At 38.8% G+C, this 23,150-nt stretch overlaps 1 protein-coding gene across 3 annotated transcripts in view; it reads right to left on the reverse strand.

The window, feature by feature from the left end:
- Nucleotides 1-10,673: 10,673 nt before the first annotated feature.
- Nucleotides 10,674-23,150, reverse strand: part of MCPH1 (microcephalin 1) — a 133,036-nt gene continuing 120,559 nt past the window's right edge. For 2 of the 3 annotated variants that reach the window (XM_083856660.1, XM_083856662.1), the window contains 2 exons: nt 21,940-22,177; nt 19,888-20,057 (listed from right to left, as the gene is read on the reverse strand). In XM_083856660.1, the coding sequence (XP_083712786.1) occupies nt 20,002-20,057; nt 21,940-22,177 (294 nt within the window). In that variant the 3' untranslated portion in view covers nt 19,888-20,001. Of the gene's footprint in view, nt 11,490-12,419; nt 12,440-19,887; nt 20,058-21,939; nt 22,178-23,150 lie in introns of those variants that run through there. The other variant, XM_083856661.1, reaches the window with a different exon arrangement.

The following is a 23,150-nucleotide window of genomic DNA, read 5'->3' on the forward strand; positions in this document are numbered from 1 at the left end:
TGCAAAGAGCTACTAGGGGAAATAAAATTAAAATATGTAGCTATATTAATGAAACAATCATCTCAATGTCCGAAGACACTGATGGTGAAATTGCCAGGCCTAAAATTCCTGTTGGTGATTTTGGCAATGACTTTTTGTCTAGAGACAGAACCACAGAAATGCAAAATGACATGTCTCAAGAAATTATCAACTTCAGGCCCCTTGAATTAAGAAAAGTTCGGATATCTGGTGTGCATCAGGAATCAAGTTGAGGGAGGTGATTGTCCCACTCTGCACTGGTGTGGCCTCGCCTCTGAGTCCTGTGTACAGTTTTAGGCATCACAATATAAGAAGGGTGTTAAGCTGTTTGAAAGCATCCAAAGAAGGGTAACAAAGATGGGGAAGGCCTTGAAGGGAAGCTGTATGAGGAGCAGCTGAGGACACTTGGTCTGTTCAGCCTGGAGGAGACTGAGAGGAGACCTCACTGCAGTTACAGCTTCTTGTGAGGGGAAGAGGAGGGGCAGACTCTGATCTCTCCTCTGTGGTGACCAGTGACAGGACTTGATGGAATGGCCTGAAGTTGTGCCAGGGGAGGTTTAAGTTGGATATCAGAAAAAGGTTCTTCACCCAGAGGGTAGTTGTGCACTGGAACAGGCTCCCCAGGGAAGTGGTCACAGCACCAGCCTGACAGAGTTCAAAAAGCATTTGGACAATGCTCTGAGGCACATGGTGTATCTCTTGGGGATGGTCCCATGCAGGGACAGGAGTTGGACTTTGAGGAACCTTTAGAACTCAAGATATTCTATGACTCATACCTAGCTGGGCTTCTACATCTTTCACAAAGTTTATTATGATACTCCTACTCCTCTTTTCAGTCTTCTTTATCCAGGAGCAAGTAAACCTAAAATTTCTTCAATCTCTTATTTCTATGCCACAATTTCTAAATCTCTTCTCATATTACTTGTTTTTTTGACTCTCCCTGTTCTCTAAGCTTCTTGTAAAGCTCAAGTTTTAAAAGCTTCCCTAAGCAGAACTGAACAGAATAATTATTTCATGTTTTACAAATGTTTTTGCTTAGAGAGATAAGAACCAAGTAGCCATAAAGGGAGAAAGAAAATGATAAACCAGGTGTGAACACCCCAAAACCACTGGATCAAAGCAATAAACTCAGCACCACTAGTCTTCTACCTGATTAGACTTTTTGAAAGGAATATTACGTAAAAAAAAAGAAAAGAAAGAGCAAGATTGTTGTCTCAAAGGTGGCTGCAGTATCTTAAGGAAGGACAATCTCCCATATACCCTTTGGACTGTAAAAGTGAGTACATAATATGCTGTAGATTCACTCCTTGTGAGATAGATCTAGCTCCTCCCTGCGAACAGAATAACTCTGTTCAGAGTTCTGGAGAAGTTAGAAACAGAGCTGCAAATCAACATCACAGGCTGCAGAAATGATGTTCTTCCTCCAAAGGGGCCTGCAGGGAGATGTCACACTGGTACAACACGGATTGCTAATATAATCCAGAGTAAATGCAAATTATTCAGCTCTACCTTGGGCAATACAAAATGTATTCATTTCACTTTAACCTACTTGAAATGCCTGAATGGAGGAACTTATTGACTTTTTAAATTATTGCTCATCTACCAGGAGTGCTTTCATGGTCTACTGAGAATAGGCAGAATGTGCTGTGTGCATGAAGAAAACAGATAACATTGATTCTTCAGCTTGCAAGGTTTCAATTATATCAATGCATGCTATATTTAGGAAGAGTATTCTAGACAGTCTTTCAGTCTGACTTCACGCGACTTAAAAATCTATTTTTTTATGGAAAAAATTACCATGAGACTAAAATTGCTGTAAAAGAGGATAAAATGAAATTTGCATTTTCTTTAGTAAGATAACTGAAATATTCCAATAAGAGTTATCATCTTCTCTAGAGGACTCAATACAGTGCCAAATGAAAAATTAGTAATTAAGATGGAGAACCTGAAGATCAGCATTAGAACTGTAGGCAAGGTGAGGAACTGGCCAAAGAGAAATGAGAACTAGTGTGAAATCAGAGTTCTTCAAATACTGGTCTTGAGCCTGATACTCTTAAATGGTTTCTTTAAAGACTTTGCAGAAAAAAAGTAGATGTGTGCTATTGTTCTTTCTCAGTGGCACAAAGCTGGGTAGCTGGTGAGGACAGAGGAGGTAGAAACATCTGATAGTAATGGCCCATCAGACTAGTGCCTGGGGTGTGCTGGTTCATGTGTAGACACAGTGAAATTATTATCAAAGCTCCACGCTTACTTATAGAGAAATGAAGTCATCATTCCTGTTCAGTTGCTTGTCTTGCCCATTTTGACATGGCTGACAGTTAAGCTGGAGGCAGAGTTTCCAGAAACACAGTTGAAATAAGAAAATTAGCCTTACTTATGTTTTTATCTTGTTGTCTGCTTTGCCAGTTCCTTTTCTAAGTATTTCATAACCATACTGATTCTTATATTAATATACTAAGTTATAATTATTTTTAATATAGTGGAATGTTTTTTGGCTACACAATAACATTTGTGAAAATTACCCTCAATATTCCTTTCAACAATCCTGTGGTGATGTATTATATGGATTTAACATTGCACTTCACTTCTAGCAGAAGACATTGGCACTCTCGTTTATGGAATGTGTACATATTTTTTTTTCTTTCTTAGCTAACAATCAAGGTCACTCTAACCTTGCTAGGAAAGTAGAGCATTTTCTGTTTATCGTCAGAACAATAATGCAGTTCTTGTGTATAAAATAAATGCCTTAACATTACATCCTTCCCCATGCAGCTCTGTAAAGGCAAAGCACTGAAGGTTAACAGGGTAGATGAAAACTGGAGAAATGGAAGTGGGATTAAATGTAATTGTGCAAAATGCAAGTCAATGCACTAGAAGGTTAATACTAGGTAATTCTGTCAGCAGAAGCTTATCACTTGGGAATGAGATCTTCCTAACAGGTGCAGGGAGGCAACAAAGCCTAAGTAGTTTTAAGATGGAGCTTGATAACTTTATAAAAGGATTATGACATGGTCCTGAGATAGCAGACAGCTGGGATTTGATGACCCAGATAGTTCTTTCCTAGTCTGTGTTTCCTTTTTGCTGGTGCTGCTGGGAAGAGTCAGTTGTCTCTGGTAGGATGGAGAGGTGCATATAAGGAGCTGTCAATCAGGTTTCACTTGTTTTTTTAAAGGTCTGGGAACTACTCAAAACCCCAAGGTAATAAAGTTTTCAGACATATGTGAAAATAAAGGTTTCTGGTGCCATACAATAAGTCTGTCTCATCCTTGTGATCCATGTTAAGGAGTGGCTTTTGATACCTAGGCCAGACCATCTGGGAAACCAAATTAGGGATACCTGGTAAGAGCACCTGGTGTGGTGTCTGGTGTGGAGCAGGAAAGCTGAGTAAGTAGTGGGAGAAGGGTGTTCTGCATCTGTGCGGGGTGGTGGTGTGTACCCGAAAAGGTTTGGATCAAAATGTCTCAGTCACAGGGATAGGATTTGTATGCAGCACATACTTAAGCTCTTAAAAACCTGAAAACTTGATCTCCCAATTACATGGGGCAAATAAAGGAGACAGAAGTAATGAATAATTTTCAGAGTTAGTGAAAAATCCTTAGATTATACAGACAGAGCAGTAGGATTAAGATTTGTTTCCAAAGTGTAACTACCAATTATCCAAATTTATCCTAGGACATTTGCTAGTGGGTTATAAGTAGCCATTTACAGTATCAACAAAAATATACACATAACATTTCCTGTTTTGTAACATGTTTTTGGTAAAAAAAAAAATTAGGAGCAGTATTACATTAATAGATACTTGAAGCCATGCATTTATTTCCATATAAATTAATTTTATTTTAGTCAAGCAATTATTTAAATAACTTCTCTATCCTTTAAAAGTAAGAATCAAAATATTCTACCCCAAAATGAGGAATACCAGTACTCCCATTACTCTCATATTTGAAAGTGAATAATATTATACCTCTGTTTTACAGACAGAACTTTTAGGAGAATATGTTGCCTAACATTCACAAATGTAAGACATTTAAATGAAGAAAGGAATGAATGGAATTCCTTTCACACAATTATAGCACTATAATTAAAGACAGAATATATATTAATCATTTCCTTTAAAACCAAAAAGGAACTTTGAAATCCCACAGGTCATTAAGTTGGCAACTCATTAAAAACAAGACATTTCCCATGCAGCAGCACAAATGTACTCCTTAGTTTCACAGAATCTCATCCTGTAAAATTAAAGTTAGATTCATAAGAAAAAAAAAAGTCAATGAAAGTCATGAATGCAGTTAAATTTCCATCCTTCTGTTGTAATAAGCATATAGGTGTATGAACAGATAATTTCCAAAATGTCTCGTCAGTAAGTGCCAGCAGAGAAGGTAGATAACCTTAATCTGACTTGGCTTTGAAAATATAAAGAAATGAGTATCAGCAAATCACGTAATATCTCATTTGCAGCTGAAGGGATCCATTTCCAATATTACGTTGTGATTTTTAATTTTCTGTCACTGCAAGAGATATTGTAATCTTATTCTGGCCTGAGAAATTTACCAGAAACCCTACCCAGAAACTCTTTTCTCATGGGAATTTATGTAGGGAATCTCCAAAGTCCTCATTATTTCAATACAGTCAGCCTTTGTGGTTACACTACCTACAAGAAAATTACAAAGGTTTTTTAGTGTATTGTTGGCCAAATCCCAGGTGCAGTCAGGAAGACATTTCTGCTTGTTCATATGATTGCAGGAATTTATGTCAGTGATGGCCTTTTCTCGGATATGTTTGGCATTGGTTACAGACAACAATGGTGAATTGAATTACATGGTAACTGAGTTATTCTGGGGGTTTTTCCTTGCAGGCAATTCTACAGAGGCAATAATTTTAAGTAGGATTTAATTAGAAATACTGTGACATGTTTTGATTGTATTCACACTGGGTGAGGAATGTCCCTTTTCCCCCCGTTGGGTTGAAGCTCTGAGTGCCTGGCTCAGCAGGGAAGGGGCTGTGGGAAGTGATGACATTTGCTGTAGTTGGGTTATTATTAGTACTACCCTGCCAGGGACACTGAGTTGGCTGGCAATGATATAGTGGCCAGAGTAAACCCACTGGAAAAGTGAGGTCACAGCAACCCTTCCAGGGGCTTTGTGGAATCAGAAAGATCTTGTTAGCTGCCTTCTCCCCTCAGGGCTTACCTCATCTCCCTGCCCTGTCTACCCCATCTAGCAGGTTCAAAGGACTTTGCATCTCCAGGGCGGCACACATCCCTCCTCCACAATCTGTCATGGAGACTTTGTCACTGCCAGGGTGAGGATAAATGCACTCTGAAGTAATATAAACCTCAAAAAAATTGTATTGATTTTCCCTGCCTAATTTTCAGTGGCAGGCTTGCCATTTAGGAAAATGGATGCTCATTCATATCATTAATTGCACTGTGTAGAGACTCTCATCTTTGTCCCTCACAGTCTAATGCTAGGGTTTCTGATCATGCTTTTCTTATGGGGCAATTTCACAATATAAGCTGGGTAAGTATAAAGTTATATTTCACAATATAAGCAGGCCTGCTTTCCACAGCCCTGTGCTCACACACTGCTTCCCTGAGCTGGGATTTAGATGTGACCACAAGTCAATCAAGCAGATGATTCCACAGAAGATGAACCCGTTGAAACAAGAAACAAAGGCTAATCATTCTCCCAAATCAGCAAGCTAATCTATCTCCATGTGCCCATACTGGATTGGGTCCCCTGCAGAGGGGGTGGTGGGGCCAACCGTTTTTGGCAACAATCAGCCATCACACCGACTTAGTGTGATCTCGCTTCTCTGGCTAATGGTTTCCTTTGAAGAGGCAAAAAGTTCAGGTTCCTTCCCCCTTGCTGAGGATTTTCCAGGGAGGCTGGTGTCCACGTTCCCATTTTACTGAAATTATCATCAAGAGCTCCGTTGCTGCGAGCAGGAGACCATCTGAGTTCTCAGACAGCATTCTTGTAACAAAGATGGCTATGGAAGAAGCAACTGACCTTCATCCCTCAGAGTCTGAAATAGAGGAGAGTGAGATCCAGCAGAAGCAACTACAAATTAAACTCAGTTTTAAAAGTAGCCTATGAAATTGCTGGGATTTCACCTTGACTATATTATATGATGAGATTTTTGACAGTCACCCTGCTGAAATTCATGGAGAGTCTCTTTTTATTGAGAGAGGTTTGTATTCTGCCAGTTTGTGATCACCCAGATAAATTTTCTTTGCTCCATTTTGCCAATTTTAGTTTCCTTTTTGCATTCAAACAAAGATTTCTTTCTCTCTAAACATTGCTTTTACTGCCTTAGGAGCATTGCCAAGCTTGTGCCCTTTTTAATTCTTTGCAGCTAGGCTGGAGCTTTTAATTCATGATATTTAAATAACATTTCAGCTTGATCATTTAACTCTTTCCTATCTCAGTTAACTTTCACATTCGGCTATGTAGTAAATCTTACCTAGAATAGTGTTAAGACTTGAACCTTGAACCAAGCCCTTGTAGCATACTGCTTCTATTTAGAAAACATGCATTTGGCTTTTGGGTTCTGTAAGAACTCACTCTATGCCAAATGGGAGCATTGTTTCAAGTTTAATCCATTAGAGTGAATTGCATTATATCCTACAGAGATAGGGACATGCAGAAGAAAAACACTGCACAGAAGGGAGAGGAATGAAATTGCTAGTTCAGAGGCTGTGGCTCATACTGTGACTATTCAAATGAATGCTTACTAGTAAAGGAGCTCCACTTGAAAAACAAGATTGGAAAGAGAAGAAACTGGGCCAAGGAGCACAAGTGCTCACAGAGTACTTTGTGACAATAAGACAGAAGCTGTAAAAATTCTTTTTTTTTTCTTTTGACTTCACAGAAACTCCTGGGATTATCCTGCATAACTTCAAGTGCACATTGTTTGCTGTTTTCTTAGTGCTCTTTCTAAGGAGGAAGGCATATTGTGTGTCAAAGCTGTGGTTATTTCTTTACCTTTGTTTGGGCTTATGTTCCTACTGTCATAACAGCAGAATCATTTTACTGGTCTGCTGGTACAGGCATCTCAAGTCTCATTCAAAAATACCCTGAAAAAGAGCACATGTTGGCCACTACATCGAGAGATTAGGCTTGTCTTTATATAGAGGTAATCTGTGATGTGTGGAGCATTTCTAAGTAACTATAGAGCACTCAGTGATTGCCTGAGTTGGTTTTTTTTGGTGTATCAGCTGTGATACAAAGGTTTGTTATATTCCCACATTCTGTCTGCAATGGGTTTGAGAAAAAGAAATATCCAGTCCCCTCCACAATCTTTGAAGACTTTGGCAACTACCAAAGTCTTCAAAGATGTTGTGAGAGGTAGCTGTGCAGAGAGTTCTCTTTTCCTGTGCACAGTCAGATCTTCTATGTGATGAGGAATTTTCCATTATCTCAACAGCCTCTTTATCTGGACCAACTAAAACTGAGTCAATGTAAAAAGGAGGTATTTTTGAAGTGAGCCATACTTGGTTCAGTGTATAAGCATTTAAGTGGGTGTAGAGTTTGCATACCATGTAACAAATCTGTGAATAGGCTGTGATAGTAATACTTGTGGAAATGTTGCCTTTTTAAAAGAAATCAGCATTTTGGTATTGCATATATCAGAGACAATTTGCATTCATATTGTATACAAATTTGCTGCTGCATAGATACAAATTAAAAGCTATTTTGATTTAAAGTGTCAAAAGAGAGCAAATATGAATTCCTGCAAGCATCTCATCTTGTTTTGATGTGTGCTAAACCATTTCACTGTGCTCTTAGTATTAGGAATCACACACTTTACACCTTATACTGTGGAGGTTCTCTGAGTTGATGGAGTCCTATGGGGTTAGGACTTTCTCTTCTCATGCTCCTTGTTTACAGAAAGTCATTGCCATCTAATATTAGGAACTCAACATCCCTGCCAGTTCCTGGGCCGAATTTAAAAATGTTTGTTTTGAAACTGGTCTTTCATTACTGCTCATCTAATTTTCTGTAGACATGAAGCCATGCATAAAATCATCTCATCAAACTGCTGTGTACTTTTAAAAGATATAATGGCGTAATGTGATTTTCTGTTTTCATGTTTTTCACATGAACATTTTTCTGGGCCATGTAGAATAAATGGCCTGGGTCTGTCAACTGAGCTGTTCTGCTTCCTGTGCTTCCTAAATTCCCTGTAGCTGCATCTTGCAAATGCCTGTTCATTAGGAGGTACATGATCTGGTGTCTCTGAGTAAATAATTTATCATCTTCTGTAGAGAGGCATTCCAGTCTTTTCTGATAATCAGCTTCAAATACATTTACATCACGGGTAAAATAGATATCGGATGTTTTAGAGCTTTTAAAGTGAAAACAGTGTGGTGGCTTAAGGTGAAATCAAAAAGGCAAGATGGAGGAAATGAAGGACATAATTTAGGTCAGTCTTCCCTCCCACTTCTTGTCATCAGCTTTCCGGTACCGAGCTCGTTTCAGAGCGAGCTTTCTCCGGACCAAAGCGGGAATTCCCGTTCGCTGCTGCCGCCGCCTCCTTGCGCTGAGCCGGGCGGCAGGGGGCGCCACTCTCTGCCCGGCCATCCGACCCCCGGCCCCGCCATCCCCGGCCCCCTCCCGCCGGCCCCGGGCCATGGGCGGTTCGGGTCGGGGCCGGTGGGGCCCGTGTGTGACCGCGAGCCTCGGGCCGTGTCGTGCTCCGGTGTTAGAACAACCCCGCCGAGCGCGCACGTCCCGCACGCCAGCGCGGCCGAGCCGGAGCGGAGCGGGAGCGGAGCGGGATCAGCGCTGCAGCGGGAACAGCCGCCCCCCCTTCCCGCTGGGCTGGGCGGGCACGGGCGGACCGGGCACCGCGGCGGCATCGCGGACATCAACTCCTGGCGAAGGACGCCTGACCCTTTCCTGACGCGAAATTAGCCCGAGCTAATTTCCTGACGCGAAATTAGCTGCCGTAGCTCCGTCTTGCTAAACTCTCCTAATATACACATTTTCTGAGCTGTGATCTTGCATTATTCCCAGGGGTTCTCCAAGAAAGGAAGTGGAGAATGTTCTTTTCAAAAGCATGAAGTGGGAAAATGTTTAGAACTATTTATAGCTGCACTCAGGCTGTGGAAATCCCAGACATTATAAACTATTTATAGTTGTTCTCTGGGTTAAAAGGGTAAAGTCAGAAATCTTATTGAAAAAGTTGCATATGCTTCTTATCCATCAGTTAGATTAAATGAGTCTTCTGAGCGCAGGATGGGGCTGGCTGAGATTGATGAAAACTAGGAGGAATCAAAGATGAGGTGGAAACACCAATTCAGAGAAACACCCATCCCACGTTGTGGAAACAGCAGGGGCTCTGTGGCACCTGCGGGCTGAGCCCAGGGCCAAAGGGTGCTAGGGACATGCAGAGTCACTCCTTAGCTGTGGCTGCTGACAGCAAGTTCGAGCCTTCCACTGTCACAGGCTTCTCCATCCTGGCTGTTCGGGGATCCCGTGCTGGCTGCCAGTGTGTTAGAGCTGCTGTCTCTGCCTGCCTTGGTGCGTCAAATCTCTTTATGCTTTAAATCCTTGGGATCTGTGCATGAGCCTTTTCTTCAGTGAGCTCACTCAGACATTGGGAGGCAGCAGGTATCATCAGGGGCATTATTTTGTATGTTCTGGCCGTGCTGCCTCAGCAGCTCCAGCAGCTGGGATCACCTCCATGCAGATGGCGGTGGGCTGGGCTGCCGGGATGGTTCCTGGGGCTGGATGGGGCTTCCCGTCCTCACAGCACCTGGTGACTGACTACATTTCAAAAATAAATCATCTCTAAAGCTTTTTCTGCTTTTGTCAGAATTGTCTGGACCAAGCCTGAACTTGCTGTAAGTAATTAAAGAATTCCGTAGAAATATCTCTACTGACATTTGAACACAACCAGCAGATGCAATCTGACCAAAAATGTCCTGTATAACATGAGAAAAATGCCGAAGTGCAGCTCATTAGAACAGAAATATCTTATCAACCCTGTTATGTAACTAATTTAAGGGGAAGCTTTTCTTACTGTAACCTGCATCATTTCAGACATGAAATCTCAATGATGTTTGCTTCTTACTGCTGTGCTTCTCTGAAGTGTGTGATGAAGTGTGCAAAACCAGCACTCTTTAAAACTCCCAAAACCAAACATAAAGAATTATTATTATTATTATTATTTAAAAAAACCTCCTATCATCCAACATGTTTTGCTCTGCTTGACTAGAGTATCTTTCCATTAGTATCACTGATAAATGGATTATTTCAAGTCTTGAAAGTAGTATCTTAGTATCTTCAGAAAAAACTCACTTTTCTTTGAAAAGTGGATTTAAGTGTTTCATTTCAAAGAAGAGAAATTATTATTTTTGCTCTAAGCCATGCTTCTCTTTGCCACTGCTGAAATTTGTGCCAGTGTCTTTAAAGCTTGTATCGTTTGATGTTTACCATGATTTTAGGGTCAGCAAAGAGCTGCGGTGTGGTGATTACACTAATCAGGTAGGCAGTAACTTCTTACTTAAAATGGATTTTTGTCTGCTAGTGCTTTTGTTGGTCCTTCCAGCCTTTTGGACAAGCATGTGTGGGTGTCTAGATTGCCCTACCTTCTGCCTGCAGTCTCTGTGAATAGAAACATGGGGTGTTCAAACAAACATGTACAAACTACCTGCTTGTTCTTCTGTTATCTTACTCTGCTTTCCCCAGCTTAGCTTGGTTTCTGTAGTGACCCACAATGGATCATACAAAAAGGTTTCTTGGAGTAAAAATAACCTTGGAAGTAAGGTATCCTTTTTTCTCCTCACATCCCTCTTCAGGTATAAGAGGTTTCATAGATGACACTGCACATGCTGATAAGCACAGAATAACTCCCCTAGATCACACCACAGCCTTCACTGTTGAAAGAAGAAAGCCCTAGAGCCCAGCTTTGTGCACTCATACCTTTACTCTCCTTCATGGTATGAAGGGCCGATGACCAAATCTGAGATAAAGTTGGTTTGACAAAGCCAAACTCCAGTTTAGGAATGAGTTGAGTTTAGGATCTAATTTGTCACAACTAGCATTTTGATAACTCCATAAATAATTTTATTAACCCTGCCATGATTCTCTCAATTGTTCAGCAACATCGAACATCAAAAAAGAAAAAAAAAAAAAAAAAAAAAAGAAAAACAAACAAACAAACAAACAAAAAAAACCCAACCAAAAACCAAACAAAAAAACCCACCCACCAAAAAACCCCAACAAATCAAACCTCCAGACTTATAAGGTTGCAGCTAAACTTCTGTTTTAATAGGCAGACTTACCAGATGGCATCTTTTACTGGCAGTAATGCAGCCATTTACAGCCTTGTTAGCAGCCACATGTATGTTACTCAAGAGTTTTCTATGACAATCCTGGATGTTTCTACAGGATATCTTATTGCACTGTGCCTCCCTTCTTCAGAATCACAAATTCATCAAGAGTTCAGGTCATTTTCTTTCCCTAAAAGACAGAAAAATGTTTTACAGCACAGTATTTTAAAAAACCCAAACCAAAACAGGATGTAAAATAAATAGCATCATTTGTCCATAAACCACCAGATTGTTCTGCAGGAGCAGTGGATAGACAGGGCGTGTGCTGATTCAATTCTAAGGTAGCCCTTTCTCCTTATTAAGGAGACCACAGGCCAACAATGAAGAACCTCTGACCCTCTGTGGTGCAGCAGAAATAAAGTATAAAGGAAATAAAGCTTCTCTCTGAATTTTCTAACTTGCAAAATGTAGCTATCAGTTTTCAGGTATTCAGTTAGCTGAATCATGGCCAATAATGGAACAGAAATCACTTGTGAAGAGGCAGATGCTAATACTTTCCTTGCGCAGGTCATGCAAAAGAGCACAGCTCTGCAAGTTAAAAACAAACATTATTTCTAGGTACCCATATTGATATTCTGCAGACAAAATTTATTAAGTCTGTAAATATAGCTGGATTCAGTGGCTCATTGTACAGATTATCTTGATATCAAACCCACAGCAAAGCAGTGTTTTACGTCACTGACTACCAGTAATAGCAATGCAGAAGCAGAGGTGTTGAGTTTAAATGTCAGCCATGACCTGAAGCTCTCAGCATTTTCCCACACTCAATTTGAAACATCCAGTTTTCCTGAGAGACCCCTGTATTTGTACTTTCCTTGTATAACTTGGGATTGGACATTTGTACACCATTTTTTTCTTTGTGTTGGGAGCTGGAAGTCTAGCTTAAGAATAGCCTTACTAGGGACTAAAGTAGCAATTTTCTTAATGAATTGCTGATTATACGCAGGCCAGCTACTGAGAGAAATGAAAAAAAGCAAGACCACTGATATGAGTAAATTGTATTAGTTACAACACAACAGAGCACTTGTTCCTACTTTGAAAAAAGCAAAGATTTTCTTACCTCAGTAACTGAAGTTAGTTCTGTCAAAAACACAAAAGCAAAAAGTTACCAAGTTGAGATCAAGTATGGCTGTGGTTATTTATGGATAAATTCAAACTCTGAAACTGTTCTTTAATTCATAGGAGAGAATTCTGTTATTATTTTAGATATAAACAGTAGTAGAATACAAGACACAGAGAGGGTTGGAAACTGTACTGGGAGTCCTTGTAAGTGAGCAAGCTCTCCCACACACTGCATGCCACAAATAAATGGCATCTGTGCCAGGAAAGTAGGCAGAACTGACCACTTTTCTACTCACTTCCTATGGCTATATACTCATTTCATAGTCTGGTCCATGAAAAGAGACAGGTTTGTACTGTTGCTACTGGAAGCATAGTCTTTCAGCAGTATAGGGAGAACATCAAAAGAAGGTGGAGTAGTGGTGGGGCCACAAAGTTGGATTGCTAAGATTATTTGGATGCAGACTTCTGCCTCCAGGGTTGGAAAAATGATGGTTAATTAGGATGGGTATTCTTAAGATTCAACCTACACTATTTCAGGTTGTGACTATGACAGTCACAACTGAAGCTATAGCAGACTCAGGTGTCATTAGTTTCCTTGAAATGTTGCAGCCATAGATGCAACACACACCTCTGCTGCCCTGACCAGATGTAGTGGGCCATCATCAGGAGGTTGTCTCTCTGCAGTATTGCAAACCACTGTAGATCATCAAACCTATCACTTCCAGGTAGTTTTGGAAGGTGCATAGTGTCTTGTACTATTGCCTGGCAGCAAAAAGGCCAGGAAACTCTGGGAACTGGTGCCATCAAGATTGAGGGACTCACCATGCCATTCAGCAAGATTGTCCAGCTTCCAACAATTCCTACCTCAGTTGTTTTTAAATCCATATAAATTTTTAACATCCACTAAGTTCCACAGCTTGATTCTATGTGGTGTGAAGAGTAACACTGCCCTCTCAGCCATCACTTTTGAAGGCAGGGGATTCCCCAGTTATTGCATTCATTTCTCATAGAGAGGACACTTTTAAAGTTTGACTTTGCTGCCCCTCTCTGAACCCTCTCAAATGTCCTGTATCTGTCTAGACACAAGAGAGAACAGAACTGAATACCTATGTGCTGGGAAATGCAAAGGAAGATGCTCTAGGTGGCAGGAAGTAAAGAACCTTTCTTGAATTTAATGGGCAGTCACCTTTTGGATTACTTAGGCCTTTAGCTCTCTAACTTAGGTATGAGACAAAGCTTCCCAGGATACAAACCTCTCTTCATTAATGATATAATCTCCTGGAAAACTTCAGTTGGATATTCAGACAATCTTTATTAGGAGTCTTTGTGCTTCTGCTGTCTTTGTGCCTACCTACACTTAACTCAGATGCTCTAAATAGCATAGATAGCAAATTTAGTCATATGAGTTACCCTCATAAAGGTATACAGAGAACTGAAGACCTGGATACAAGGCCCTTGTCAGCCTGGGCAGATCCGAGCTCAGATCTCCCATGAGAGCTGTAGCTTAATAGCTTGTGTGTAGCTTAGTGCTGGTGGTCTAGGTATGCAAAAGATTCCAATTGGGAAGGCAGAAGAGGAGATCTGATTCTGTAACAGAGGGACTGCGATACTGTGCAAGAGTACTGCTTAGAGACTATGGGTTTCTGTCTCTCATACAACACTCTTAAAACACAATATATATATGAAATATCCCTACTAACATCAAGGAAAAAGAGAAGACAAGAAAGCACAGAAGGAGAAGAGGCTGGATAAAATCAAGGCAAAGTGAATCTCAAGTTCTATAATTTCAAATTCTTTTATTTGCAGCCCTTTAGTAGCTTCTATATTGGTCATCAAAATATGTTCAACATCCCTGCACTTAAGGACATTCTTCTCTTCATCAAGTGGGAGACTGAGAGTAGCTGGGAATAAAATAACAGTGTTGATTCCCAGACTAGAGAACTCTGCTTTTAGCGTCAATTTTTTATTCAAGCCTGTGTTGCCTGGGCAATGTCAGGGAAAATATAAATTCTCTTCTGTAGGAGGAAATGCTCTTCCTCTAACTTCTAAAATGCTTATCTTTGTGTACAGCTGAAGTATGATGAAGCATATGTCCAAAAAAGTGTATTCCCAAGTCAGCATTTCAAGTGGGTGTGAATTTCAAGTTATTCAGAAATATTCAGTCATTGGTGGGGGTGAGGAGGAGCACCAGATTTCTTTAAGTGTACATTAAAAGTGGCAAAGGGACCAGCCAGGCTCTTCACAGAGGTCAAGTATCTGCAAGCTTATAGCAGGGTTCCCAAGTGTCTTGATTGTCATATGAATTGACACATTGGGCCGTAATCAGAGCAGGTCCATATTTGTTCATTTATTGAACTGAAACTTTTGCCCTTCCCACAAATGTTAAGATCAAAAATCCTGGGTTTGCTCAGTTTAATATTTAAAAAGTATAATGTGGAATTTTGGGTGTTGTTTTAGTTTTTTCCACAATATGTTGCACTGAACGTTTAACGTCATGACAATTTCCATACTGCATGCATAAAAATCATCTTGGATTTAGGCTTATTTCTAGATCCATGGGACTACTTACTTGACAAAACTTCCCCTGAACAAATTTCAGTTTGAGTGAATGAGCTGGAATGTTTCACTCCAGGGGAGAAAATCTGGAAAATGTTTTTTCTTTACCCCATACTTGCATCCCAGTCAACAACTAAAAATGTAATTTAGAGATGAGATCATCTCCCTAACAGTTCTCAATAATGAAGCTATCTCCTCCTGTGATTTTTAAAGTGTATTTCTTTAATTATTAAACGTTTTGAAAAAGTAAGGTCTTAAAAGAGATCTATGTACTGCAAAAAGAAACCACTTGCAGAAGAGTTTCCAAGTTTCAGCTTCAGCTGCCATGACTGTCACATACACATGTCACATCAATAATATTGTGAAACTGTTTCCCTTTGCACACTCCTTCCTAAAGATCTGGTTCTCTCTCTTAAAAGCCCTGAGTGTATAGCTCCATAAAATCTGTGATGAAGAAGGAAAACACAAACTCCAAGCAAACCTTAAACCTGTCTGGACTGGTAGTACCAATCCTTTCACCAACTCACATGTAGCTGCACCTTTTTTTTTTTTTTTTTTTCCTTTTCTTTTAAATATATCTCTAAGACAATGTGAAGGATATTTATGGGCATTGATAAATCCTCTTGGAAAATAAACACTCCATGGCAATTCTGTCTCTAGTGATAGCTCAGGTGCTTTCCAGACAACAGAAGCTACAAGGCAAACAACACGAGCTGGCACGGAAGAGGTCACAGGAAGGTTCAGCCAGTGTGAGCTGGAGATTCCCAGGGGCGAGGAAGGTGAGGACGTGTTGGCAGGCTGGGAGGGCTGTGTCTCCAGCACTGTGCCACAAATCACTCTGTGAAGGATGTTGGCTCTGGCAGTCAGGGGAACGTGCAGTCCTGCATCACACCTGGCTGCTACTTAACACCTCGGTCCTGCACAGGAGCCTGAGCCACCCCCGGGTGATTAGAGGTTGTTTCACATCTGTATCAACAGAAGGAACACCCTGCTTTGCCAGGTCCCAGCAAAAACTTTCAGCAGACACCTGTGCTGATTACAGTGGTTATTTTTTTACCACTGTCAGTTTTCAACCACCCTGTTATCAGCTGCTGCCTGACGCTGTAGTACAGGTGATACTCTTCCAGACCCTGTAGTTTGGTCCTGTCATGCAAAGAGCTAATTGTGAAATACAGCAATAAAAGGAGATCAGAAATAAGACCCTGATTATTGCAATAGGACCACAGCCATTTGGTTTTATTTTATAAGAGCTGTCTTTAAAGATGACTGCTGGCACAGACACAGGCTTGTTAATACTTTTCAGTTTTCAATGAGCAAATATTTTTTTTTTTGTTGTCTGTTTCTTTGGAGGAAAAAAAAAGTTTAATCCATTTTCTAGACATTGTTCCTGGTATACCTCAACTTTAAGGTTTATAAATGTTAGAAACACTGCTCCACACAGCCACAGTTCTTGCTCAGAAAAACTAATTTAGAGCACCTTTGCTTCACAGTCCCTAAGGTTTCACCAAAAAAAAGTGTGTGTGTGCTGGCAGCTTCCTAGCACTGAATGTGCTGATAGCACTTCAGCACATAATGCAGTTGTGCCTAAATTACATTCTACACAGATCAATTAATATAACACAAGTTTTTTTTTAGTGGAACTATGAACTGATGATCAAGTGATGCAATAGTTTTTATTAGTTATTTTTATTTTAAAAGGAACAATCTCCAAAAGGTTGACTATGGTTGAGTCAGGAAAATATCCAGAAATATAAAACCAGCTCAACAAATCTGTAGTTTGTAAGTCAATACCAGATGCTTCATATACTGGGATCACTGTGAATATTTAGAGACTTCTTACTCAATTGATATACATACCACAAATGCAGTTGCAATCTAAAACTGATTACAAAAACAGAAAGGGAGAAAAGAGACCTAAGATCCACCTACCTGACTGGCAATCTTTCTTTCAAACACTTCCTTAGCCAATCTTACATTATTAGTCACTGAAACAAAGAATTATTTTTAGATTCTAAACTATTTTTTATGGATATACGGCTTGAATAGGACACAAATTTTGCTGCCATTCTGACACAGCTTAAGCTTTCAAGGCCATGCCTGTGTTTGTCCTCAGTATTTGTGTATTTGCCAATGTGAGTCCCCACTAAATTATGCAAAATGTGGTAAAAGCTCTTCTTATCTCTGGAAGAGGAAGGATGGGAGGGATGTTGGTGGTGCACCCAATTGGTACCACCTATAGCGCTGATGAAAGTAAAATGAATTAAAATGTGCTGGGAGTTAAATTACATTTACAAATTAGCTCAGCTAATGTGAATCTCACAGAGGAATAATACTTCTTTTGACTTTTCACTATATTTTAATTTAAACAGGTTCCTAATCAACTTAAGCTATCTTAGAAAGACCTTTAATGGTACTAATGAGATTGGGCTAGAGAGCCTTTGGCAGGGGAGCAGAATCTCTCTGAGGAGACACACCAGCTATGCTGAGTAATTTTCACTCATGAATGGCAAAAGTATTCTTGCAGGATGAAAAAGGTAAGGCAGGATGAAAAAGGTAAGGAAGGTTAAGACAACTTCTGGAAAAAAAAAAAAGGCAATAAAGGAAATCAGTAAAAGTTAAGTAGATCTTCCTAGTAAGGAGAGCCCAGTACCTGTTTGCAGAGGAGAGAGAACATAGCTGTGCTGTGGCAGAATGTTTACTGACCACTGCATGTTGCAAGATCTCAGAACTTGAAACTACCCATGAATCACTGATGCTTCTTGGTGCTGGGTGTACTCTTAGAAAGCAAGTCAGTCAGGGTGGACAGCAGTTCTATTGCCCAGAATGTGAGATCAGAATTTGGAATTCAATTTCCTGCTGGCTATATATGCCTGTCTACTACAAATTCTCTAAGAAGAGCCAATAGATAGGGATTTCTATCAACCATATAATTTAAGGTGGAATTATCTACATTGGCAGATTGTTTTATTGGAAACATTTTAGTTTTTTTAAAAAGGATATTAGACTTTTCACTGTCAAATCTGTTACATGTGTGACTAATAAAGACCAACAAGATGATCCAAGAATTTACAATTTAAATAGCTGAGACTAATCTTAAGAAGATTTATGAGAAAGCTGATTTGGAGTGCTATATTCTATAAATTAATAGTGTCAGATTTTTTATAGGTACACTTAAGAAGTTACTACAAAATAAACCCAGGAGGTTGTTATAGTCAAAGTTAAGCAGTATAATTCAATCAAATGATTCTGTTATTTACTGGCATCCATATGTTCACATGCCACAACCTATATAAGTATTTTTATTTTACTATATAATACTTGGCAACTACCTTCTTAATAAGGGGGCTCATAAAGTCAAGGCTGAAGAATGATAACATGTTACCAGTGCTCTGCACTGAATAGGTAAATAGTTTTGATGATAAACTATATAATTTGTAGACAGACATGATTGCCTAATTTTGTATCAAACATACCAGTTTTTATATCAAACATAGATTTCCTAGATAAGACACTGTTAAAAATTTGTATATCAGAAAACTAAGCAAGGAAAATTCCTCAGTAAATTTGACTTTGTAGTTTATATACCAAATCCAGATATGTAACACTTGAAAATGAGGTCTTAACCTTTGGAGTTACAGGTGCTTAGCATTTCAGAAAATAAAATCAGTTTAATTTTCCATAAAAAATCCTAATGTGGAGCTTTTCCATTTTAAGTATATTTAACATTTTTCAGAGCAACGATACAAATGCAATTTGTACCTGAAACTGCCTGTCACCCACAGATACTGCTGAACTTGTTTTGAAGAAAGAGGCTGTATAATCCTTGTTTACAGAACTTTTGTATTCAAATCTCTTTAAAAGCCCAAGAAGTTAGAACAATGCAACAGAATGGCAATGTAAAAATAACATAAAAATGAACCCTTATACTTCAATTTTTCCAAAATATTAACTCAAAATAATAATTTTCTGTACAGAGTTTTGATTTTCTTATGCTATGGGAACTCTAAGAGGAACACTGAGTTTGGAGGGTGTGAGTTATGAGCTGCCTTTAAATTACTTGATAACATTACTCTCTGTAATGATACCTCATTTTGATGGTACTTTATCTATTTTATACATAAATAGGTGCTATGCAACATACTTTACATACAAACCTCACTTTGTACCTGCTAAAAACAGATCTACGGATTAAAGAAGAATTTAATATGTAAGACATTTTTATACATTTTGCAAGCATACCTAAAGGATTTCATAGTATGTTCCCTTTTCAAAAGATTTTAGCATTTGAATGATGTGCTGTCTTAGTGCATTTAACTGAAAGTCAGTAACTGTGGTTTCAGCCTAGGTGTAAGGTAGACACATTTTGAGATTCAATTAAAGACTTTGAAATTAAACAATACCTTAACAACACATCCGAGCATAATTACTGAGTTTCACTTAGTTTTGAAAACTCAGTTTAGAAGTGCAAGTTTACATCAGCAGGTGTGAGTTGAGCACCATGGGCAATCTTATCCTTTCACTAAAGAAATGTATTTAGCAATGATCATGAAGATGTGGCATCATGGCCCTTCTGGTGTGTGAAGAGGCACTTGGACTTGAGGAGCCAACAGGATTCCTGCATCTGCCCTGGCAGCACAGCTCCTGCTGACTGCACCAGCCCCAGCTCAGGCACACCCACCCATGCTGAGTGCACATCTCTCAACTGCACTGCAACAAGTCTTCACTTGAAGACTAGAAATTCCACTCCCTCCCAGTGAATAGTGACTCCTTCAGCTTTTAATTCCAAAAGTCTTCAACAAATAAACAAAAGGAAGATGACTTCTATTAAGGAAATACTTTATTTCAAACCCTAAAGATTTCACAAGATGAACACTTGCACAAATATTAAAAATATAGAAATTGTTCCTCTGTATTTATAAGTATGTAACTTGCATTTTCTTGGGAATTCCCTTCACAGCTTATTTTTTTGTCGAATCCAAGCTGTGCGCGTTTCCTTACAATCATATGGAAGCTCTTGAGTTAGCTCACGTCTGAAAAATGTAGTTTTCCATAGGACATATTGTATATTGAGTGATTGAATCTAAAATACATAAATAAAAAAACCCCCAGGATTATTTAAAATAAAATGCAAAAGAAACAGATGATAAAGCAACAATGTTCTTCAGAGCAGTTTCTGGTATAAAGCAGTTTGGTGGAGCTGAGAACTCAGAGAGAGAAAAGAAATGCCAACAGTCAAATGATAATAGTGCAAGCACTTACCATTTACTTAAGTTTTAAAAAGGTGGTGCATTATTGACCTATGTGCTTTTTGTTCTGGTCAACCTTGAGTTGCCAATTGGCAGCTTGGGTTAATAGCAGAAAGCAGATAGCCACAAACCAACTGGATTGCAACAGTGAAGTGTGAAAGATAAGGAATGCCTTCAGATCTGATTTATTTGATTAAGACAGCAATTTATAGGTGACACTGTTATGTTCATACTATTATGCACACAGTCGCTGAGAAAGGGGCAGAGCTTCAAAGCTCTGTATCATTCCTTTAAAGCATCATATAGGAATACTTTTTTCAGAGATTTGATGATTCATCAAAATGAATTAAAACCCATTTACTGAAATGTGACCTTGCCTTGAAAGCAGGACATAGTAATTAGAAATCAGACTGCAAAAATGAACCGAGGAATCTATAAAAGGCACAAAAAAAATCAGTCTTTGTTTGTTAGCAGCTGGATATGCAATTCCTTCAGTCCACTGATGAGCTGAAGGTGGCCTGTCCAGCTGCAGGGAGCTCATGAGATCCTTGGCCTGGGATAAGGCAGAACTCCATGAGACCAGTAGATGAGTGGGACACACGAATCACACACTGCTTTAGATCATTACATTTGTCCATCTGGTGCACTACTACTGGAAACTTTTGTGTTTAATTTACTCTTATTTTTAGTCCTGCACAAATCTCTGGTTTCATCATCTGCTTACGTTTTTTTTTTTTTTTTGCACACTTGCTCTCTAAGTCTTCTTGGAAGCTGGAGAAAGGTACAAAAAACAATGCCACCTTCTTACACCTCTCTTGTCAGTCTTCACAACTTTATCTTATACTTTAAGTATGAAATAAAATGTACATTTAGATGAGTATTTTTTCCCTTATGGGTCACTTTTCCTTTCTTCTTTAGTGGTGTTTTCATTCAGGTTTTAAGACGTGATCTGACAGCATTAGAGGTCAAAAGATTAGGACTTGCTTGGCTACTCTCATATAACATCAACTCCTGTAGTACATTTATTGCTAGGGTATGAGCGACACACTTTCTGGAGAAGTTTGAGAGAGCATATGACATGAATGAAATCTTATTTTTTCTAAATAAGGTCCCTTTTTGGAAAATACCCTTGCTGAAAATAGTCTGTCCGAATGTGTTGCAAATGAGTTAGAAAAATGATAGACTAAGAACTCAGAAACATAACAGCAGGTGTTAAAAAGAAAGATTTTCCAAGTGAAATGGAGATTGCAAAAATTGTCTTTCAAATGTACAATACGGCATTCAGGAAAATTTCAGAGGGTGCCAGTCACCATACTTCAGTATTACTATGCCAATTTATACCAATTAAAACTACATTTAAAGTTGAGATGTATGCTGCTTTAGAAAACAATTGTCATATAGGCATTTTCCCATAATTTAATTTGCTCTAAATGAAACCATCATACAAAAGATAAAATTGAAAATATTTGGAATATATTTTTTTGAGGAAAAACTTAAATGGTGAATACCAGAGGTCAGGAACATAAACCAGAACCATCATAAAGCCCTCTTAGCTGTAAGAGAAAGATCTCACCATAGAGACAACTTTCCTGAAAATCTAGCTGTAGCAGTTGGTTCCATTTTCTTTCCTTCATTACCTCAGTTTAGTGGAATACTTTTGATATTTTTAATACATATTTTACAATATTTTATAGAAGTTGAAATTTGGTGTCTTACCTAATACCCATTTTTCTGATAAAGATATTATTTCCTGGTACTTCTTTCCTGGTTTTTTTCCTATACAGATTTTTGCTTGACGTAAGGCTTTACATATTTTCCCTCCTGCCAGCTGTATAAGTTCAATTAGCTTTTTGCATGGTGGCTGACTGGTAGGAGATACAAACATGATAGGCTGGTTTGAAAAGAGATTTTGCTGGTATTTTCCTGTTGATAGATGACGCTGAAGCCGGCAGATCTGTATTTGAGGAAACAAAAAAATTAATTAACCAATGAGTTACATTTTTACTCAAAGTAAGGCTAATCCTTGTTTTTCATAATTCAGAAAAAATATATATATATTAGTATGAAGTTATTTTTTCAGGTGTATCAGAAATTCTTGGTTAAATATACAAAGCATTTGCTATACTTGATCAACACAATTCCCAAACCAGAGTTTGAGATTATTTCATTATAGGTGAGATATTTTACCTATAAGACTTCTTGAAGCACTTGACAATATTCTTTTTCACCATAGTCTTACATTCTTACATTTATAACACTGACCATCACACAGAAATCTTAAAGGATGTTATAAATATAGTCCTGCAGCACAAATACAAACTGTGATAGCCTTTATAACATATAATGCTTGCCAGTTTGTATTGGGGAGTTTACAAACATATCTAACTCAGAGTTTAAACTACTTTAGGACCTCTTTTCCCCTCCTGTGCTCCACAGATACAAACTATATTTTTGCTCAGATGTATGAAGTAACATAAATGTATCAGGACTCAGAGCATAACATTTACTGTAAACCATTTTGTGTCCATAAAACCAAAAGAAATTTCTCTATGAATGCTGTGCAGCTTGTAACATTTAATAATTATAAAAAACCCCTGCTTATATATATCTATATAAGGCAAATTTTCTTCTCAGTATGTAACTGGAAGAACAGTGTTCCAGAAGTTAAAGCCATTTTCTTTAGTTATAATATGCATAAAAGCATACACCATGGTATGCAAAATAAAGTTTTCATACCAAAATGAAAAAAAAAAAAGGGTTGTATTTCTTAGTGTGAGGCAGCTATTTACCTGCCAGAGCAATGCAGGTAACAGCTCTGATTTGGTATCGCTTGTCAAAGATTGGAAAATTTATAATGAGACTGGAGGTAATTGCAAGATGAGAACAAAAAGAAATGTTTCATACTATGTAATGCTTGGAATTTTTAT

This window comes from Zosterops lateralis (genome assembly GCF_965231275.1).
Source record: "Zosterops lateralis genome assembly, chromosome: 3".
In the NCBI taxonomy this organism is placed as follows: domain Eukaryota; kingdom Metazoa; phylum Chordata; class Aves; order Passeriformes; family Zosteropidae; genus Zosterops; species Zosterops lateralis.